The sequence below is a fragment of the Eulemur rufifrons genome, chromosome 21 (assembly GCF_041146395.1).
Source record: "Eulemur rufifrons isolate Redbay chromosome 21, OSU_ERuf_1, whole genome shotgun sequence".
NCBI classification, from domain to species: Eukaryota; Metazoa; Chordata; class Mammalia; order Primates; family Lemuridae; genus Eulemur; species Eulemur rufifrons.
The window spans coordinates 4,254,455-4,276,471 of NC_091003.1; the positions used below are offsets into that span (position 1 = coordinate 4,254,455).

Consider the following 22,017-nt stretch of genomic DNA (forward strand, 5'->3'; position numbering starts at 1 on the left):
CAGAGAAGAAATCGGCCTTGGCGGGGTTGCAGGGGGCGTGGGTCAGTCCTGATCCTGGGGCTTGGGGAAGGTAGTTCGGGACCCCAAATATCAGGGAAGAGGAGGCTGAAAGGAGAGAAAGGAGAACCCAGCCCGGTGCTTGGGGACGGCTTTGAGTTTGCCCAGCTGTGAGCAAGAGCCCTTGTTTTCCATAAGGGTTGTGGGTGACATATAATGAGGTCATTATTACTGATAGTGGCAATAGTGATAACAAGTAAAACTTCCATAGTGTTCGTTCCGTGCCAGGCATCATCCTAAGTCGTTACCTGCACGTTAGCTTACCTGATTTTCGGGGCGACTCTGGGAAGTCAGCCCTGTTACCATCCCCACTTGACGGATGAGAAACCGAGGCACAGAGAGGTCAGGTAACCTGTCCAAGGTCACCCGGCTGGCACGTGGAGGAGGCAGGATTTGAACCCAGGCCTTCTTTCTGCTCTGAGTGCCCACACCGCACACTCCTCAGCGCCCTCCTCTCTGCCCACAGACGGTGGCCGAGTGCGTGCTCTATTACTACCTGACCAAGAAGAATGAGAACTACAAGAGCCTGGTGAGGCGGAGCTATCGGCGCCGCGGCAAGAGCCAGGTGAGAGGCGGGGTGGGGGTTGCTTGTCCTCGGGGACCCAGCTGCCCGCGCACCCAGCAGCCGCCCGCTCGGTGGCTGGCGTCCTGCACGATGGGCGGTGACTGTGTCCCTGGGCTGGTGCTGCTCGGTGCTGGCCCGCCGGTGGCCGCAGATCTAGGGGGACCCACTCTCGGGGGTGCTTGCCCTGCCCAGCTGTTGTTGTCCCTCCCCCCTGCCCCTGCAGCAGAGGACAGAGCTGGGGACCGCTGGCCACTTGCATTCTCAGCCTGGAAAATTCCAGGACTCCTGGCTGGGGAGATGCTTAAAAGAGCCACATTCCCAAAGGAAGGGCTTCCCGGGCCGACTTGGGGTGGTCCACACACTTAACGTGTTTTGTATTTTAATGGTTTTGCGTGTTTATTTTAATGCATACTTGAAAGAAGAAAGTAGCCAATAGTTCAGCCTGCTTAGGATGAAACAGTATTATTTACGCTGGAGTGGGGCAGACTGGGGACTCTTGGGCTGAGTCCAGCCGCCACCTGCTTTTGTGAATAAAGTTTTATTGGAGCACAGCCACGCCCATTTGTTTACATGTCACCCTGGCAGCTTTTGTGCTACAGTGCAGTGGAGCAGTCGTGACACACGTATGGCCTGCAAAGCGTAAATTACTTACTCTCCGGCCCTTTGCAGAAGGAGTTTGCTGACCTCTGGGCTAGAGGAAAAAGGAGTTGGTTTGAAAAAATATTTCGGCCAGGTGCAGTGGCTCACACCTGTAATCCCAGCACTTTGGGAGGCCAAGGTGGGAGGATCACCTGAGCCTTGGAGTTCAAGGCTGCAGGGAGCTATGATGATGCCACTGCACTCCAGTGTGGATGACGGAGTGAGACCCTTTCTCTGGAGGAAAAAAAGGGGGAAAATGCAGTAAATCATGCAGAGATGATGGGCACACGTGTGAAAGGGGGTCCTGCGTCCTTGGGGTCTGGGAGGTGGGCGGCAGTGGACGCGTTTGCTTTGCTCCCGGGCGATTGAGGACCAGCGCAGAGCAGGTGCAGGGAGCACCCCGTGGGGAGGAGGCAGGCGGACTGCAGGGGCGGGGGCACTGCTGGTGGCCGCTGGATTGGAGGCATTTCCTTCCCTGGGGTCTGTGGCTGGGAGGAGGCGGGGGAGAGTGACAGTGACAACAAAGTCCCGGGAGGCTGTGCGTGCCCAGTAAGGAGGGGTTTGGAGGGAGGTCCTCGAAGGCTCTGAAGACGAGGCTGAGGAGCAGCCCTCAGGTGGGCGAGGATGGAGCTGGGAGGAGCCTGGGCAGAGAGGGCAGTACGTGCAAAGGCGCGGGGACACCAGAGAGCACGTGGCGTCTTCAGGAACAGCAGGGAGTCTTTGGAAAACAGGATCCTGCTACCTTCCAGGACCCTGAATGAGTGAAGCAGTGGGGAAAATCCTGGTACCCTCTTTCTTTTGCTCACTGTTGGTGGGTGAAGGGAGATGTTTCTTTGCCCTGTGGAAAGTAGATGTGCAAACTGCACTGGTGATGGCTCGCCCTTGGCTTCCGGGTCCATGGGAGGCGTCAAGGGGTGGTGAGGCCTGCGGCTTGCTGGAGAGGTGTGCCCTGTCTCAGCTCCAGCTGGTTCTTGGCCAAGTGGCCCCCACTGCCAGATCTGATTTTTGTGGTGAGCTGGCAATCTGGTTTGATGTGAAACTGCCCAATTTTTAAATCTTAGGTCACAATTGAAAAAGGAGAACCACCAAACACGCTGTAGGCCAAGCAAGTCACATTTGCTGTTGAAATCTGTCCCCAGCCCCTGGTACAAGACCTTGGGTTCAACTATATGGTAAAGCTGGGAGAGAGGGGATCATGTGAGTTGGACAGAGGCCGGGCCAGACCCGGGCACTGGGGAAACGCTAGAATGTTCCCCAGTCTGGGAACCTCTCTTTTCGTCTGGGATGTCCTGGATTAGCTGCGGCATCTGGGGTTCCTGGGAGTTGGTGCCGTGTCTCTGGTGCTTCAGGCCGGGGCTCCCGGGGTGGGGAAGTGGTGCTCTCCGGCAAGAGGCTCCTGTCTCTCTCCTTGGGAGATGGGGCTCCCCCGCCTCCCGCTGGCCGATAAGGAGGTGCTGGTGTGGCCTGGACCCGCCAGGGAAGCAGATTCACACTCGTCTCCCAGAGCTGCAGCTGAAGGGAGGGCCCCAGTGGCTGCCCTCTGGCCGAGAAGCTGTCTTCTGTCGGCCGGCCCCTGCCCGAGCGTATGAGATGATGGGTTTTTCGGGGTCCATGCCAGGCTCTGCTAGGCGGGTGGGCTCACGGTGAGGCTCCGTTTTGGTGGCAGTGGTGATGGTGGTGTGAACACTGGAGGGGGACCCTGGGTGAGCCAGGCTTGGTCTGTGCCGTGGAGACACCCCCTGAACTGGGGCAGCGGGCGGGAAGGCGCAGGCAGTCGGAGGACAGGGTGGGATGTGCGACCAAGCCCGTGTCCGGGGCTGGGTCCCCACCCTGTGTCGGCCGCTTTGTTGTTGAGCTTCTCCCTTGACCCGGGCCCTGTGCGTCCCTGGCTGCTCAGCGTGTGTCTCTGGGCCCCGTCACTCCCTGCCACGCGTGTCCCAGGGCGGTGCTGAGGGCTGTTCCTCTCTCCGCCGTCTCCGTGTCTCCTCTGCGTCCCGCGCTCTCCCAGCGCCTCTGTCCCCGTGCACATCCCCCTCTCTCCTGGGTGGCCGGCGGCCGCAGAGACGGCCGTGGGTGGCTGCAGAGAGGCTGTTCCTGGCGCGGTTCCTGTGGCTCCGGGCCACGTCTTTGCCGAGGACAGCCACGAGTGGCCGCTCACTTGTCAGCGCGACAGATGCCGCTCGCGGGGCCCGATTCTCGCCAGCCTGCCCGTCCCAAGGGAGCCCGTTGGGTGCGCTGAGTGTGTGTTCACCGGGGCATTTAGTGCGTGCGCCCTGCAGGCCAGGGCGGTCAAGCCCGACTTTGGAGGCGAATCAGACAGTAATTCAGGGACGTGGAACGGAGGGACCAGCCGATGACAGGCTGCAGTGAGCACCACGGCCCCCCCCAGGCCCCACGGCCCCCGCGTGCCACCTGGGAGACGGTGCACTTCCCGAGTTGGTGGGCTCACGGCCAGGCTCGGGGACAGAGTGAGCCCCCCTCGCCATTTCTGCCACGTGGGATGGAGGAGGGGACGCTGGGCTGCAGGGCGGACGGTGGGAGGTGGCTCTCCAGGGCCTCTGGGCCGTCTGCCTTCCTCAGCCCACTGACCACTGCGGGCCGGGCCCCTGGAGTCCACTCCGAGGGCCGTGTTGTGGGGGCCGTGTCCCAGGCGGCCACCCCCTCCTCACCCACAGGAGGGCCGGGGCCCGAGACCCTGCATTTCTGACGGCTCCCCGTCCTGGTCGGGGCTGTGCTCTGAAAGCCTCAGTGCTGTAGGTCGGGCCCCGAGCCCGGGGGCAGGTGGCAGAGCGGGAAGTTGAGTCTCAGGCAGGACCCCCGTGGGGGGGCTCCTGAGCCAGAATGCTCCTTCCGGGGTGTCCGAGTCGGGATGGGAGGGCAGGTCGTAGGCCGAGGGCTGCACCTGTGTGGGCGGCTCTGAGCTGAATTGCTCCCTGCAGGGCCGAGGGCCGCCAGTCCCTTCTCAAAGGATGACCCAGCCAGGCCAGCCTGCAGGTGGCCTGTGCATTTGCATATTTGCAAAGCTACGAGTGACAGATGTCACGACCTGCCCCAGTGCTTAGCCACGGCCAGTGCAGCAGGACACCACCTCATCATTCGGGGGACACCTGCCCTGTCCGAAGACTTCGGAGCAGGCCTGGCTTCAGGGACCGCCCTTCCCCGCCCTGTCTCCCCGTACCCTGTACAAAGCTGCCCGTCTGTCCATCATGGTGATTGAAGTGTGCCCATTGGACATCTCTGGGCTCAGAGCTGTGCTGCCTGCGGCGGGGTTCTCTCTCTGGTCCATGGAAAAGCGAGGCCCACTTCAGTATCTGCTGTGAGGCCAGCAACATGCTCGGGCTATTTGGTGTGGTGAGGTCCCTTCTTGTTTACTGGAGAATGCCATCCACCTTCCAGAAGCTTCTCTATATTCTGACAGACGGAGGTACAGGCCCAGGCATAGACTTGGAATGTGGCCCCTTCACACCCCACACACCTGAGCTCTGGCGGGAGAGGGCTGAGCCCCCACCTTCTGGAACTGGCCCCCGAGGTCCGGCTTGTGAGTGCGCAGGCTGGGCTGTGGCCCGAGCATCCTCTCCCTGGCTCCCCGCCCCCCACCGCCTGCCCCGAGGTGAGTCACGGGCCGTGGCGGGGGCCACCCGAGCCTCGGCTGACGGCACGGTGGTTTCTAGTTCATGATTCATAGATGGAAGAGCCGCGTTATCCTGGTTAATTACAAAACCGGAGCCCAGCGATGCAGTGGTCAGCGCACGCCTGACTACGCAAATCGTCAGTGGCCGAGGGTGTCAGGCCAGCCCGGCCCGGCCTGAGGCTGCAGTGGCCGTGGGGCAGCCACTAGGGCCTTCCCACGGTGATGGGGGTGACCTGTGGCCGAGGGTCCGTGTCCCCGAGGGTGAGTCCCGAGTCCCAGGGCCACACAGGGGTGCCAGAGCAGGTCAGGGTCTCCTGGTGGATGGGATGTGGGGACAGGAAAGGTCTGTCCTGGGCTCCAGGCATTCTGGCCTGCCCCTCCCAACCGCCAGGCCCAAGGAAGGAAGCCCAGGGAGGCAGAGGCTGCCGGCCGCTGTCTGGCCTGTGCTGTGTCGCCGTCCCAGCTGCTCTGTCTCTGTGCGTCCTGGCGTCCCGCCCCCTACCTCTGCCCCAACCCCCACCTCTGCCCCGCCAGGCTGTGCTCTGACCAGGCCCTCGGCCCTAGTCTCCCGTGTGTGTCTCGGTCAGTCGTCCCCCCCCACCCCCGTTTCCCTGTTTGTCTATATGTGTGTCTGTCTGTCTGAGGGTGGCTCGTGTCTGTCTCCCCTGTCTCTGTGTCCACGTTCCGTGTCTGTTCCTCTCTCTCCCCGTCTCTCCAGGTCTCTGTCTCTCCCCCTCCTGCTCTCCTCTCTTCTCCCCTCCCAGTTTCTGCCAAGGGACAGGTGACTTTGTTCCTCTCGCTGTGGCACTCAAGTGTCCGTTGCGCCTCAGGCAGCGGCGTGGGGAGCAGGGTGACCAGGACGGCCGTGTCAGGACAGGAGCAGGCAGGCTCATCCCCACTGTCCGGGCCTGTCTGCCTCCCCTAGTGACAAAATCACCGGTGGGGGGACCTGCAACGGGCCAGACCAGATGTCCCCAGGCTACGTCTCATCTCAGACCACTGCCCACCCTGGGCTGGGCCTCCGGGGCTGGGCCGGGGCGGGGACCTCGGGCCTGGGGTGGTGGCAGCTTTCCCGGGCGGCCAGGCCTGCAGGGGCTGCCGTGTCCCGCTGTGCCGAGGGCAGGCTGGTCCTGGCAGGCTGGGTGCAGCTTCAGCTCCTGGTTCCCTGCCCAGCTTTGTGCTAAGTCGGGAGAGGCCAGTTGGGGGCTCCCCCAGGCCTGAAGTTGGGGGGTGCTGTTCTCAGGGACGGTGGTAGGTGGAGGGTCCCTGGGGGGCAGGGGAGGCTGGAGCCCAGGATGGAACACGCCGGGCTGCAGGTGTGGGAGGAGACAAGCGTGGCCTGTTTGCAGGCCGGCCAGGGTGCAGTGCAGCGGGGACAGGCAGACCCCATAAGGGAGGTGGGAGGAGGTGGAAAGCGTGAGCACCCGCCAGGCAGTGGGGCAAGCGCGGGGCCACCTCAAGCCGGGCTGCCGGAGTCAGGAAATGGTCACCAGGACAGCAGCGTCATGTGGTGGCCATGGAGGGAGGGCCCTGGGCTCTCAGGCAGCAGATTGCCCCGGGAGGCGTGGCCGGGGTGGGGTTTGAGTCTGTTGTGTAGTGACGTCATTTCAGGTGATTCCCTAGTGGACAAAACAAACAAGGTCCCTGGAGCTGACACGCCCACCTGGGAGATGGACCTTGCACGTATAAGTCAGCGCGGCAGTTCAAGGGCGTCAGACACAGGCCAGACTCGGGAGGCAGCTGGCGGGAGGGAGGGCAGCTTTGGGGAGCTGGCCCCACGGCTTCTCTGAGGGGGTGTCCCCAGGCTCAGACTGGAGTGATAAGAAGGGACCGGCCAGGCAGAGTTGGGGGAAAGCGTCCCAGGCTGTGGCTGCGCTGCGGCGGGTGCAAAGGCCCTGAGGCAGGAGTACGCATGGCCTCGCCCGGGAGGCAGGTGCTGAGCGGGAGGAGAGTGGCCCTGAGGCCGCCGAGCTGGCGCCCGCACAGCCCTGTACGTCTTGTGAATACTCCCCTGGCGGTGTTTCCCCAGGAGGGACAGGTGGACAGGGGCGCAGGGGCAGAGGCCAGGTGTCAGGGAAGGGCTGGCCAGCGACAGAAAACTCTGACCTCTGACCCCACTTCTCCTGGGATCCCCTCCCCGCACTGCTGAGAGGCAGAGGGTGTCGGGCAGGCGCCTGGCACGGGACAGGTGCTCAGGAACGTGTGTGTTGGGTGAATGAATGATCTGTGCCGCCGTCGGCGTTGCCGGGCATCACGTTCTCCTGGTGTGTTTTTAAGGACGTGGTGTCTGAGAGTTAAGTCTCGTGAGCTCCCACCTGGGCAGGTGGCGCTGCCTTCTCGCCGGAGGAGTCCACCCTCATTCCTGCCTCGGGCCCCTGTTGAATTGTCCTCCGACGTGGGTGGGTCCTGTCACTCCCTGCCTCCCCTTCCCCGGGGCCCTCACCTCGTCCTTCGAGGCCACGCGCCTTTGGAGACTCGGCTCGGAGGCCTCCTGTCCTGCCTCTTCCTCGTCCCCACGGGTCAGGATGACACGCTGCCACATCTGCGACGTGTTTGTGCCTTTTGAAAGTTTTCTTATCGCTAGAGCCTTCGTCTGTCCTTTCGAATTCCCGTCTTTGTCAGCTTAAGTGCAAGCTCCGTACAGTTGGGGACCACATGTTTCTGTGGCCTGGTGTCCCCCTTGGAGGCTCAGAGCATGTTTGTGGAAGGAACGAACAAGTGAGTGGTGCAGTTTAGCTTAAAAAGAGAAAAGACTACTATCCCCAGGCCAGCAAGCTAGGAAATGCTGTGTGACCTTGGGTGAGTTACTTAACGTCTCTGGGTCTTTGAATTCTCATCTGTGAAACAGGGACGAGACCAGGGTCGTTGGGAGGTTTCAAGTAACTAACGGGTATGAAATGAGAAGTGGAGGGCTCATTAGATGTTTGTTGTGGTCAGTAAGCGTTCATTGTTTTTATTAAGACAGTTTTCTGCACAGCCCCTGGTCTGGGGCCTCGGCACAGGCTCAGAGTTCCGGGTCACTGGTCCGGCACACACAGTCCCAGAAGCAGGGGGTCCTTGGGGGCCTGAACCGACGGCTCTGGCTAACCATGAGTCTGGTCGGGTTTTCCGCAGAGTTGTGCTGTGGTTTGGGGGGACGTTCCCAACCCAGCACTGGGCACCAAGCCCGGTGTCAGCCTGGCCGATGACGTGTGTGACGGCAGAGGTGGCCCTCCGCCCTGAGCCGGGATCGCTGGAGGTGATGGAGCTGAGCCTCCAGTTCTTCCAGGTCCCCCAAGTGGAGGGAAAGGCTCCCACAGGCATCACCTGCCGCCGGTGCCCAGGGGGGGGTGTGTGTGTGTGTGTGTGTGAGAGTGAGACAAGGACCGCGAGGGCCCCAGTGTGGTCCGAGAACTGGCGGGAGCCGGCTGGAAGTGTGTGTCCCAGGCCTCGCCCCCGCCCCTGCTCCTGGGAATGTGCGTTTGACCACGGTCGCCAGGGACCATGTGCGCTTCGGTTTGAGGGGCGCTGGTCTAGAGCAGGACGCAGAGATTGAGGACCCACAGAAAACGTCCTGCCTAGCCCCTGCTCTCGTAAAGTTTTATTGGCACACAGCCACGTCTGTGTATGCAGTGGCTGCTGTCACCCTGCGGTGGCAGAGTAGAGCAGTTGCAGCAGAGACCACATGGCCGCAAAGCCGAAAATTTTCTCCTGTGGCCCTGACGGAAACAGTTTGCCGGTCCCTGGTAAAGCATTGGTTCTCCGACGTGGCAGCCATTGGAATAACCTGGAATTCTAGGTGCCAACACCTGCGTCTCAGCCCGGGGGCGGGGGTGCTGACGCCACTGGCGTGGGGCTGGGTGTGGGCTGCCTGTCGAGACCTTGCGCAGCTCCCCGGGCCGTCTGAGTGTGCGGCCGTCCCCGTCGGACCTTGAGAACCGCGAAACCGGCAAGTGCTGTCCTGCAGCTCCGTGGCTGGGCCCGAGAGCCGGCGACTCGGCCCGTCAGCACCAATCCTGCGTCAAGTTGGCGGTCGCCGGGTTGCTGTCCTAAAACACAGACACTGCGGAGGGCAGAGCCGGCCGAACGGGTTGACTCAGTGCCTCTCGGGGAGTCATGATTCGGGGGCTCCCTCCCCCTGCGTAAGTCTCCCAGGAGTGAGTGGGAGCAGCCCAGCGTCAGCCCACGGGCCTCCTGTGACACCGCCTCGAGGCCGGGCAGATGTTCCTCGTTAGGGCTGCTGGGGTCTCTCCCGGCGGAAAGCGTGTTTTCAGGCCGGGGCCGCCCTGGGATTTCTCTCGCTCATCCTCCTCCGCTGGTGTGGCTCGGGGCAGGGTACGGGGACGCCTGTCCCACGGGCATGGGGTTCAGGCCGCAGGAAGCCAGGAAGCCGTCCGCGGCTCCAGGGCGGCCCCAGAAATCGTGTGCCTGGAGGGTGGGCGCAGGTGGGAGTCCCCTGCCCCTGCCTTTGGTGTCAGGGAGGAAGAGGAGGGGGCAGGGCCTGGCGCCAGGATTGCACGGAAACCACGAGCAGGTTCTAGTGCCGATTGGGACTGCTGACCCCGCGTGAGGTTGCACGGGCTTGGGGGCCTGTGACCTGGGGTGCTGGCCAGCCAGGGGCTGGGGGAACGGATGTGGGGGTCCCGGCAGGGGCCAGGCGTAACTGCGATCGGGCAGAACTCGGACCCTCACACATTGACTGCCACGCTAGGGAAAAAAACACCTTGGGGCCATAGTGTTTCATTATGAAAACAGAATGAAAACTGTGAAAACAGAATGATCCTTTCTAATTTAACGAAAAATTATTTTTTATTGTTTTCTGTGTGTGAGTTGTAGGCCCCTTGAAAAATAGTTCGTGCAGCTCTGCAGGTGGAGATGTGTGAGTTACATGTGCTTCACCAGGCCCCGGGGTCAAAGCTAGTGTGAGTTAAATACAACTCACACAGCAGTAATGTGCTGGCTCTGAATCCTGGCCCGGTGGTGTACAGCGTCACCACCACCCTCTCTGTGCCTGAGCTCTCTCTCCTGCAGAGGAGGCCGTGAGCCAGCACCGTGACGAAGGCCACGGGATTGACGTCCACCGTGCAGGGGCAGGGGGAGTCTTGAGTTGGGGACAGGTGGAATCAGCAGAAAGGGGTGGGGTCCTGAACCCCAGATTCCAGCCAGAGGGTGGGGTAAGCCTCTCAGCCAGGGCGTTGGGGATGGCAGGACCATGGCCCCCACACCCCAGGGTATCCCCATCCTGCTCCAAGACCTTGAGGCTTCGCCCCCCCGCCCCCCCGCCAGCCTCAGTTTCTTCCTCTGCAGAACGGGAGTGGCGACCACGGCCCTCCCATCTCGGGTCAGTTAAGGGCACTCGGCAGGATGGGCGTGGTGCCGGGGTGGGGCGGTCCCCACTCGCGTCCCTGCAGGCTGATGCTGCTTTCATCTTCATCCTCCTCCTCCTCGGGGCTTCCTGAGGGATGTTGGGAACCTGCCAGCGTCCAGTGAGCGCTCAGGAAACGTGGGCCTCGGGTATCCGTGAGCTGCTCCTCCACGCCGGCGCCCTCCCTGCTGGGGCCCGTCTGAGGACTCGGAGGAGCCATGTGGCAGGGAAGGCTCTGAGCTCAGGCCCGGCGAGGACGCGCCTCTCCGGCCAGCCACTCTCCGCGGTGGAGCTGCACCCGCTGGCCGTGTGGGGATGCTGGTTACTGACCGGTCAGTGGGCGAGGCCCCAGGGCTCACGGAGCCCCCACTGGCCTGGGTCCAGGGGCAGGTGGATCGGTGCTCTGGGAGGGTGGCCCACGTGGCCGCTGCTCTCCTTGAGAGGGGGTGCTGCAGCCCAGGTGGGGACGCCGAGCTCCCCGGCCCTGCACAGACCCTGGCCCTGGCGTCGGATCCCAGCTGTCCCAAAGCCAGGGAAGTCTGAGCCGCAGGTGGAGACACCGTCCGTGTGGGGCAGCCCACCGGGCAGGACTCCCTCCCCAGACAGCCACGCCATTTTCTCCCTACCACCCTGGGCCCTGGTCCCCAGCTCCCGCTCACCGCCACTGCCCACCTCAGGCAGGTGTGGAGTGTGGACACTGTCGGAACCCTCTGCCCCGGCTCCCGCCTGCTGGGCCAGCTCCTAGGGAGGCCTCTCAGGGGGTGCGAGAGATGCCCCTGATCTGGGCTGCGTGGAGGTTGAGTCCGAGTGTCTGAGGGTTTGCAGTTAGGAGAGAGGGAGCACAGGCTGGCCCGCGGTTAGGAGAGGGAGCACGGGCTGGTCTGAGGACTCAGGGCCACCTGTTGGGACTGGGCAGTGACGTGGGGATGCGGGCAGCTGTTCCAGGTCAGGCGGCCCTGCCCCTTGCCCCGCCCACTTAGGGGGCAGGGGGCGGATTCTTGGGGAAGGGAGAGCGGATCCCAGCCAGGGGGCCCAGAGTGGAGCCAGCAGCAGCCCTGGGAGCCGCAGCCACCTGCAGTGCTCAGACCCTGGCTCTGTGACCTGGCGTCTGCAGGGTGCCCGTCCTGGGCCCCCGGGCTCTGAGGGGGGCCGAGGGGGCCCTGTGTGCTGGGTGGGCATCAGGCTCTGGCAGGGAGAAAGGGGCTCTCATTCCCCCAGCCCCCTCCTTTTCCGTCTGCCTGGAGTTTGTCCCCCTCGGTTTGGAAAGTGCTGTGACTGTGCCCCTCGTACGCATAGAAAGGCTTTTGGGGTTTATTTTTATTTCACTTGGCTCGGTGGGATGGAAAGATGGTCTGGTTTGGCAGCTGCCTGCAGGGAGGACCTCGGGCGGCCAAGAAAATCAGTGCGCGCCTGATCAGAGAAGCCGGGCGGGACGGAAGGGAAGTCGGAGGCGGTGCTGGGAGGAGCTGGCCGCTCCCACTGCCTCCTCTGTCTTGGCGGGACACTGGCCCGAGTGACTGGGGCAGGCACGATGACAGGCCCGAGTGAGCAGGCGGGCCTGGCCCTGAGCCCCCCGACCTGCCCTGGAACCTGGGCTCGTTCTCCTCAGACAGGCCTGGGGCCGTCCTGGCGGCTGCTGGGAATCGGGGGCATCCCCCCACCTCTCCCTTTCACAGACTTGGAGACTGAGGCTCAGAGAGGTGGCCTGAGCTTTGTCAGGGGCAGGGCAGGGCTGGGGCATGAGCGCTGTGTCCCCAGATTCCCGGATGCAGACCTGTCCCTGCCTGGGGCCGACCAGAGCCCCTCACTCCGGCCCGGATTGCTTCTGCCCCTCAAACACCCGTGCCGGGTGCCGTCCTCAGTGCTGCGTAAGGATCCTGTCATTGCAGCCCCCACCCCTGGCTGAGGCACAAGCATGCTGAATACCCCTGTTTTAAAAGGGAAGAAATCAGAGCACATAGAGGTTAAGACCCTCATCCAAGGTCACACAGCTGCTAAGTGGGGGAGGCAGGAATCGAACCCAGGGCATCGGACACCAGTGCTTCCTACGCCTCCCCCCAGGCCCTGTAGGCCACAGGACCCCAGGCTGTGGCCTGTCCCCAACTCCTGCCAGCTGGCCCTGGCCTCCCCTTTGTCTGCAGCCTCCCCTTGGGCTGACTCCGCGCTTCCCCCCCTCCCCCCAGCGCCTGCCAGCCCAGGTGCACAGATCCACCTGCCTCATGTGTTCTCTCCCCCTTCCCTGCCCTCCGACAGCAGCAGCAGCAGCAGCAGCAGCAGCAGATGCCCCGGAGCAGCCAGGAGGAGAAAGATGAGAAGGAGAAGGAGGGGGAGAAGGAGGAGGAGAAGCCGGAGGTGGAGAACGACAAGGAGGAGCTGATCAAGTAAGGCCCTGGCCCTGCGAGGCCTGGGGGACCTGGGCAGGGGGGTGAGGATGAGGGATTGGCTGGCTGTCCCCAACAGCCCCTCCTGGAAGCCCTCTGTCCCCCTCCCTCCTCCCTCCTCCCTCCTCCCTCTCCCCTCCCCGCCCTCCCTCCCCCTCTAATCCTCTGAGACGCAGAGGCAGATAGCTCATCTGAGCTCCACTCCCGAGCTAATAAATCCAGGCGATGACTTTGGAACTCGGCCTCCCCCTCCCCCTCCCAGTCTCCTGAGGCGCCGGGAGGGGGATCAGAGCAGCTTGGTGGGGGGGGACTAGGTGTGCAGGCGGGCGCTCACCTTTAGAATTATGGATGTCAGTGTGAGTTCTCGCAGATGAAGGCGCAGCCTTGCCTCGGGCCCTGACAGCTCCCGTGCCCGCCGGGGCCGCGGGCACACGGCCAGCGGGAGGAGGGGGCGGCGCGACTGAGCGCCAGGTACCTGTAACGGCTCAGGAATGCGGCTTCAGAGAACATGTGGCTCCCCTGCCCCGTCTCCCAGACGCTTCAGCAGGGGCCTTTCAGCCGATGAATGGGAGGGCGGGCGATAAATCCGCCTGCCTGCGGTGGAGTCAGGTCGGCTGCACGCACAGCCTCCCGCCCCGCGCCGCTGCCAGGCCTGCCGCGTGTTGCTCAGGGCACGGTGGCCGCGTTTGCACGGAGCCCCTCTCCTCCCGCGAATGGAGCGGCCTTGTGGATTGCTACCGGCCCGCGCCCCGCCGCGGTTCTTCAGAGTCGCGTAGACGGACGGTGGGGAGCAGCTCTCTGCTTGGCGTGTAAATGGCCTTGCAGAGGCTCCGCCGTGCCCCGCTGGCTGTGCGTGGAGGAGCCCTGCGGAAGAGCCCCCACACCTCCCATTCGGGGACTGAAACCCCCCTCCCGTTAGCTGCCTGGTCAGGCGCACGAAGTGGGTGGCGGCCCCGTGCACGCCCCTTCGTGTCGGCGCAAGGCCAGTGGAGGTGGCAGCTGGCGGCTGCGCCCCGGTTCCAGGAAAGGGAGGGCCCTTGCAGGCTGCCTCCCGCCAGTCCCGCCCCGGGCTCACCCCCTTTCTGGCGTGTGGTCAGCGCGCGGTAGTGGGTGGCCGGCGCAGGGCAGAGCGGGCGGGAGGAGAGGTCTCTTCCGGCGCCCAGGCTCATCCGTCCTTCGCCCCTCTCTGGCCTTCAGGGAGAAGACGGACGACACCTCGGGGGAGGACAACGACGAGAAGGAGGCAGTGGCCTCCAAAGGCCGCAAGACCGCCAACAGCCAGGGCCGGCGCAAAGGCCGCATCACCCGCTCCATGGCCAACGAGGCCAACAGCGAGGAGGCCGTCACCCCTCAGCAGAGCGCCGAGCTGGGTGAGCCGGGGCCGGGCACCGCGGGCTTGGCTCGTGCGGATGCTGCGTGGGTTTTGGGTTAACTGGCAGCGGCTGAGGGGTTGGGTCCTGGCGTTAGCTAGTGAGTGCGCTGTGTGACCCCGGGTGAGTTCCGCAACCTCTCTGTGCCTTTGTGTCCTCATCTGCACGTTGGGGGAAGTGGGTGGCTACCTCTAACCATGGGGGGGAAGGTCTTTAGTAACTTTCCACGTGGGAAGATTCTAGAACAGTGTCTAGGGTGTGGGAAGAGCTCAGTGGCTTTGGCCACTGTGGTTTCAGAGCTGGGACTGTCACGCACGAGTCCAGGTCACCCGTTCTGGGCATCTCTTAGTTTTTACACCTCGAGACCTGGTCACACTCAGCCCGCGTTTCCCAGAGACAGCAGCTGTTGGGAGCTGAGTAGCCTCCACCGCTTCTTAGGAAGATATAGGTTCTGACTGTCCACACGCTGGCCCTGTGGGCCTCAGTTTCCCCTTCTGCTCGGGGGGTGTTCATCCCCGGGTGCCGTGTGACCGCTCGCCTCCCAAGAAGAGGGGAGAGAGAGGAATTGAGTAGCAGTTCCCAAGTTCAGCCACAGGGGGCAGCGGTGCGTGTCTGTTGTCTGCACCTATTTCGGCCGTCTGGGGCCGTCCCTGCCGCCCCTGCGGGACCCACCCTGGCCCATTCCCAGGGCTCCTTCCCGGGTGGAGCTGGCGGAGACAATGCTTCTTGTCACAGATGCCCCTTCCCCCCGGAGTCTGGGACAGGCACCTGCCCGCTCTTCCCAAAAGAGATAGTTTGGACCCATTTCATAAATGGGCTACTTGAGGCTTAGAGAAGGGAGGTTGGATTGCTAAAGTCACAGAGTTAATCAGGATTCGAACCCAGCCCTCCTGGCCACAAACCCTGTGCAGCTTCCGTAGGCGTTTGCCGGCTGCCCCTTGGTGGCGGCGTACCGGGAGGCCCAGCGCGGAAGGGCTTTCTGCAGAAGCGTGCTGGTGCCTGGTCCGTGGGGCTAGTCCTCTCGGACCCCAGGCTGAGGCAGGGGGCTGGGCCCTCCCCTGGGGACGGATGCCCCCTGCCCAGACTTTCACCGCCTGCTTCTGGGGGTCCCATGGGAAGGAAGGGGGAGTCGGAGAGATCCTGGAGCGGCCCAGGCTGTGTGGCAGGGACCCGGGGGCTGCCCGGGCGGGTGGGGACCATCTCCCTGCTCCCTCTGTGGGACCGTCCTGCCCTCCTCAGCCAGCCTGTGTGGAGCACTCGCCCTGTGCCTGGCGCTGAGTCCGTGACGCTCACGTCCCTGTGCCCGTCCCCGACATGGGGCTTCAGCAACCTGAAAGGACCAGAGCTCACGCCCGGGGGGCTCGGAGGAGAAACTCAAAACTAGTCCCGTGTCAGTGACATGGCCACCTGCACCTGTCCCCGAGGCAGGGCCGCGTCCCTTCTGAATGACACAAGAAGCCCCTCTTCGTACCGGACTGGGGGTGGAATCATTACCCTCCCGAGCAAGAGTTTCTGCCAGGAACGGTTTTACCCCCCGGGGGACGTTGGGACATCCGCAGTGCCCAGGGCGGCCCCCGTGGCACAGAGCGGTCCGGCTCCATGGGAGCTGCGGCCCCTGCTCCCCCACTGTCACCATGTCCCGGGGAGGGGTGCACCCTCCCAGCCAGGTGCTCACAGAGTCAGCTGTCCTGGTCGAGACCCCCGACCGCCTCAGTTTCCCCATCTGTGAAATGGGCTGACTGCAGGTCCCCTGTCCCCGTGGGTCGCATGGAGGTCGGCCCGAGTGACGCCCATGGATCTGCTCAGCAGGGTGCCTGGCCCGGCGGGGGCTCGAGAGTCGGGCACCGAGGGGAGGGTCGGCCGGGAAGGGGTGTCTGAAACGTGGCCTCCCGTCGGGGTCCAGAGCCGTGAGCTGACGCTGTCGGGGCCCCGTCCCCGCCCTCCCCGGCTCCGAGGCGGGAGAGGAGCCCGGCTGTGCAGGGGGCCGAGGGCCTCCCTTCCCGGCCGCCGCCAGCAAGCGCATGTCTTCCTTTTCAGCCTCCATGGAGATGAACGAGAGCTCCCGCTGGACCGAGGAAGAAATGGAAACGGCCAAGAAAGGTGAGGACGCCGGGCAGCGTTCGCGCCTTGTCTGCATCCCGGGTGCAGCTCAAGTGGCCGGGGGACGTTGACCCCAGGGCCTGGGGTGAGGCCCGCGGGGGTGGGCTCTGATTCTAGGGTGTTCTAGTTGGTCACTTCTCGGAGCCTTCTAGAAAGTGGGTCTGTGCGGCTGCACCGTCGTGCTCGTCTCTGTGCGACGCTAGACACAGCTCGTGCTGTGCACGCGGTCAGTCGGTGGCTTCCGGGTGACCCCTGCAGCCAGCACCGCTTGGCCCTGTGGACGGAGCGGAGGCAGCCTGCCTGGATGCCTCGGGGCAGTCAGCTTGCTGGTGGCCACCTTGCTGGGGTCACCGGGTCAGCGAGACCTGCAGGGCGTGCGGTCCTCACACGGGTGTCTGGCTCTTACGTGGAGCCCTGAAGGTCCCCATCGCAGGCTCGAGCGTGCTGTGGCCGGGCACGTCTGGCTGTCCGGGTCAGGTGTGGGAGTGGCTCACGCGGCAAGTCCCGAGACTGAACGGTGGCGTTGCGGGGAGCCGGCGGGTGAGGGTGCTGCTACAGACGCTGTTCCGGCTCGCAAGTGCCCTTGTGTCGTGCAGTAGGGGGACAGCTGGGGTCTGGCACCTCTTGAGCCCGTGTCCCTCTTAGCTGTGGCTGGTGAGGCAGGGCTGGGGCGGCAGCGGCGGCTGTGTGCCCTGATGGTGTGCGACGTGCGATCGATCCCCCGCCCCCCCCCCCCCCCCCCCCCGTCTCCTTAGGAGCCGCAGGCTGGCTTGCTGGAGCCCGGGTAGCCGAGCCCTTCACTTCTAGCCTGGTGGCCTCGGTTTGCCCGTCTGTGAAGTGGGGGCACGTCCAGGTTGGCTGTGCGGACCCAAGGAGGGGCTAAGTTGGGATGAACCGCTCTGTTCCTCGCCCGTACCCCGCGCAGGGCCCACGGCCGCTGCTCCTTCTCTTCTCTGGACCCTGAGAAGGAGGGCCTGTCCCCGTCCACATTCCTGTCCCCGTCCACATTCCTGTCCCCGTCCCCCTCCCTGTTTATGACCAGGGAACTGAGGAGCAGAGGCCAGGGACTGCTCTGCGTCCCTGAGCTGCTGCACAGGGCGGGTAGCAAGCCCAGGCCTCCTGGCTGTGGCCCACGTGGCCCTGCCAGGCCCAGGCCCCGTCTCTGATGTGCAGTTTCTTTGTGCAAAAAAGCTCCAGGTCGTGACTCTCAGATGGAACAAACAGCCTTTATAGCGAAGGACCCGGGCACAGCAGGGCGGGAGTGTCTGAGAACAGCCTGGGCCGTGGGGCTGTCCGGGCCCTGCCCCTGCCCCTGCCCCTGCCCCTGCCCCTGCCGTCCGCCTGGCTGCGGGGCTTGTCGAGGGTCCCGCGCGTTGGGCGCTGGGTTTCAGAAACTGCCCGAGAGCAGCTGTGGACCTGGGAAGGCCCTCCGCGACCCCTGCCTCTCGTCCTGGGGCTCCTTCCTGGGCCCTCCGCCTCTCCACCCACACGATCCTCTTTCCTCCGAAGCCCCCAGCCGAGGTGGGCCTGGAGGAAGGACCCGGAGGGACCCTGGCGTCATTCAGCCACGCATGTCCACGGCCGGTCGCGGTGAGGAGGTCTCCCGGAGCTGGGCCATTTGTAGCTCCCAGGGCATGGGGTGCCGGCACCGCCAGCCCACGGGCCCCTTCTCTCTTTCACGCCCGCCTTGCGGTCTCTGTGTAGATGTCACCGTGGGCTACAAAAGAGGCTTTATTGAAATCGTGTGCGTTCTTTTCCTCCCCTTTGATTTAAGTTTGATATAATACACACAACGTACAGTGTGAGAGAATGGTTCAGTGGCGTTAGGTACATCCACGGTGTCGTGCAGCCCTCCCGCTGTCTCGTTCCAGAACTTTTTATCACCCCAGACGGAAATCCCATGCCCACTAGCAGTCGCTCCCCAGCATCCCGCCCGCGGCCCTGCCGGCCGCCGCCGCGCTGTCTGTCTCTGGCTGTGCTGTGGGGACATTTCACGCGGATGGAATCCTGCAGCACGTGGCCGTGGTGTGTCTGAGGTTCGTGCCTGGCTCTATATGGCCGAGCGATACACCGTCGCGTGTACAGGCAGGCCGTGCGTGGACGCGGGGTGGCTTCCGTGTTTGGCTGTTGTGAGCAGTGCCACTGTGAACATCCGTGTGAAAGTGCGTGAGTTTGTTGATCACATACGTGTCCTCGGGCTCTGGCCCCTCGGCCAGGAGGTTGCCCCGGGACCCACCCGCTGGAGGACCCTGCGTGGACATCCCGGGACGGCCAGCCTGTGGTCGTGTAGCCTCCCAGTCCCCCCACCCCGGTGTGTCTCGTGGTGTCGCTGTGGCTCCATCCGTGGTGCCCTCCCTGTCTCCCGGGACCGGAGCCGTTGGCTGCCCTCCGTCTTCCTTCCAGAAGGGCAGATCCGGAGGTTGGGAGGACGGCTGGGGATGACTCACCGGCGGGGACGGGAGTGTGCCCCACCGTCTCAAGGTTGGGGCCTCAGCGACGGCGGTGAGCTCATCCCGGGTCCTGCCCACAGAGACGGCAGCGAGAAGGTCCCGTGGGGGCCGTGCCGCGGAGGCCCTGCGCGGTGACATTTGCAATAATGCCGCGCGCCAGCGTGCTCGTCTGCCGTGAATTACAGCAATCTGGACGATTACCGCCAGGGTGGCTGCTAATGGCTGTGTGTTCCAAGCAGGGGGAGGGGGCGGGGCTGCAGGTGCTGGTAGCGGGTTGGGGTGGGGAAGCTAGGAATGTTCCAGAGCCCCCTGCCCAGCCATCAGAAACCCAGAGTTAGGAAGAGGACCAAGAACCAGCTGTGCCTGAGGCAGAAGGCCTGCACCGTCATTTCACAGTGACACAGCCCAGGTCCTGAGTGAGGCAGGGGTGCTCGGGGGCTGGGGTAGGTGAGCTGCCAGGTGTCCGGGGGCTTTGGGACCCCTGAGCCGGCCCGGGGCACCTGGGGAAGCCTTTAGTGGCCTGGCCTTGAAGGACAAGCTGCAGAGGCCCCGGCCCCCGCAAGGAAACGAGATCTCAGCCTCTAGAGGGTCTAGCTCTGTGGCCTTAGGCAGGTCAGCCAACATCTCCGTGCCTCAGTTTCTCCGTCTGTACAGTGGAAATTAAAGGAGTGTCCACCGTGTTAGTTTCCTGTGGCTGCCATGGTACAAGACTGAAAACTGGTGGCTTAAAACAACAGAAATGTATTCCCTCACCATCCCGGAGGCCAGAAGTCCAAGTTCAAGGTGTCAGCAGGGCTGGGCTCGCCCCCGGGCGCGAGGGGAGGCTCCTTCCTCTCCCGTCCGGGCCCAGTGGCTGCCGGCAGCCCTTGGCGCACCCTGGCTCGCGGCTGCGTCACTCGGGCTTTGCTGCTGTCCACACACGGCCCCTCCCTGTGTGTCTGTCCAAATTTCCCTCTTCTCGTAAGCGCCCACCGAGGTCCAGTGTGACCTCAGCTCCACTGGGGCATGTCTCCAAAGACCCTTTTGAGAACGAGAGTCCAGTCCCAGGCGGGGTGGACCAGAGGCTTTGGGGGCACCGTCTAGCCCGGCACGCCCACCGCCACGGGGCTGGGTGAGAGCAAACAGAAGCGCTTGGGGCGGGGATGCCTTGGGCGTGCTGAGCTCCCCGTCACCGTTGTGGCCACAGCCAGCGCCTTAGCCCTGGGACCTGGGCCCCGCCCACCCCTGTCTCACCCTGAGTGTCTCTCAGTCCCTAAAGTGAGGCTGGGATGCCACCTCCCAGGGGCACTTTAACGGTGGAACAAGTCAAGGATGTACAGTTCTTGGTATACAGTAGGTGCTCAGAAGTGCCAGGCCTGCAGCTCAGCGCACAGCCTCCGGAGCCTGCCTTCCTGGGGTCCGTCCCGGCTCTGCCTCTCCTGGGGCCTGACCCGGAGCAGGTGTCTGCACCTCTGGGCCTTGGCACCCCTGTGCCTGGGGGGCGGTGTGGTGAGGGTCACAGCTAAGTGGTCTGCCAGGCACAAGTACGATGACAGCTGGAGGGGGTTCCGCAGTGCTGGGGGCTGCCTGGAGGAAGGGGCCGCCAGGCTGACACCCGAAGCCTGAAACGGTAATGAATCACAGCAGCGAACGCTGTGGGGCACGTCCCGGGTGCCGGGAACTGCTCGACGCCTTACGTGCATGAGGTCACTCCCTCTCTGCCAACCTTAGGAGGCAGGCACTGTTACTAGTTTCTTTATCCAAGTGAGGAAACCAAGGCCCAGAGAGGTTTAGTGAGCTGCTCAAGGTCACACAGCTGTGAAGTGGTGGAGCTGGGATTTGAACCCAGGCTCTCTTCTTGCCCAGTAGGAATGGGGCTGGTGTGAGGATTGGGTGAGTCGGTCCAGCAACTTGGCACTGTTGACTCGCTAGTGAAGGAGGAAAGGGCATCCAGCAGAGAGAACAGCATGTGCAAAGGCCCTGTCGTAGGGACAGTGTGGTCCCGTGAGAAGTTGTTGAAACCCAGAGAGGGAAGGGGGGGAAAAGCTGCGGGGGTAGAGTGGCCTTGCCAGCTGTGGACAGTTTGGCTCTTATTCGAAGACCAGAGGGAGGACTGGGGGAGGGGCCGGGGCCACAATGGCCACAGGGTCCCAGGGGGCAGGTGCCTTGCCTTCTCATGTGCACGGGGTCATGGTTGCCTGCCCTGGGGCTCCTGCAGCGTGGGGGCTGGGCACGTGCAGGGGGCAGCCTTCCTAGGAACCCGGCAGCCCTGGGGAGCTGGCTGGCTGCCCTCGGCTCCGTGCCACGCCAGGAGGGAGGGGCAGGGCAGGCCTGGGCCGGGATGAGGGACTCTAGTTCCCCTGGGAAAGGTCAGCCCGGCCTGGCTTGGAGTCTCCACCCAGCTGTGAGAGAGGCTCAGGGCTCTGCCCGCAGCTCCTGGGGCCCCCAGCCCCCTTTGCTGGCAGGCAGAGACCCTGCTGTGGAGGGGATGGGAGGGCCCAGCACACCATTGTCACATCAGCCCAGGCCAGGGATAGGCCCTGGCCCACTTCTGGGCCGCCAGCCTCCAGGGGCCTGCCTGCTGAGGGGAGAGGGCAGAGGTGGGCAGCCCACAGGGGGAGGGTGCTGCAGGGGTCAGGCCCTGGTGGCCCCCGGTGAGCCCAGAAGTCTCCCCTGGGAACCAGGGCCTGCTCCGCCTGGTGGCCGTGCCTCTCTGGGGAGTGGGGGAGGGGCTGCCAATCGCCCCTCAGAGGCAGGGTAATTGGCTTTAGCAGATAAAGGGGGGGGGAGGTGCAAGCCCCCAGCGAGGAGCCTGCAGGGGTGCGACGCCCCCCCAAGCGTCTGTTGTCAGAGTCTGGGATCGCCGCCCACTGTGGGCACCGCAGAGGGGGAGCGGCCCCCGCATGTGGCCTGGAGGGCAGTGCATGGCCCGTGTCGGCGGGGTGGTGTGGGCCGCCGGTTAGCGCACAGGCGTGGGGGCTGATGCGGGGGGCGCAGGTGTCGGTCAGGGCCCTGCGGGGGAGGCAGGGGCCATCCGCAGGGTGGGTAACGAGGAGGCCGATGTTTGGGGACAGTGCAGCGCCCCAGGGCTGGCATTAGCGGGGACAGTTTCCCCCCGGGGTTTGCAGAGAGAGTGCTGTGGGGACACGGCCGGACGTTCGGAGTGGGGTGGGGTCAGTCAGGGTCTCCGCACGCCCTGGGGGTGCAGCCAGTAGACCGTCCTCCCTGGTCCGCGCCCTTGAGGGTGAGATCGGGCGTCTTCCAGCCCATCTTCACTCCTGGGGGGAAATCCACAAATCGGCGTCCACGTCGGACCTGACGCGGGGACACAGACACCTGGCAGTTGACACGGTAGTACCGATGCCTGTTATCATGTGGCAAGGTGTGTTCTCTACATGTGTGTGCACACACGTAGGTGTCCACACGGCCTCTGCCTTGCACGTTGGGAAGACCAGGGCCCGAGCGAGGAGCCTGTGCCCACAGGGCGCCGTGGTGGCGCGT

At 64.1% G+C, this 22,017-nt stretch overlaps 1 protein-coding gene across 2 annotated transcripts in view; it reads left to right on the forward strand.

Annotated features, from left to right (window-relative positions):
* NCOR2 (nuclear receptor corepressor 2) overlaps nucleotides 1-22,017 on the forward strand; it is a 155,257-nt gene that overhangs the window by 78,990 nt on the left and 54,250 nt on the right. For both annotated transcript variants that reach the window (XM_069497217.1, XM_069497218.1), the window contains exons 14-17: nucleotides 524-622; nucleotides 12,487-12,617; nucleotides 13,815-13,987; nucleotides 16,025-16,087. In XM_069497217.1, the coding sequence (XP_069353318.1) occupies nucleotides 524-622; nucleotides 12,487-12,617; nucleotides 13,815-13,987; nucleotides 16,025-16,087 (466 nt within the window). The remainder of the gene's footprint in view (nucleotides 1-523; nucleotides 623-12,486; nucleotides 12,618-13,814; nucleotides 13,988-16,024; nucleotides 16,088-22,017) is intronic.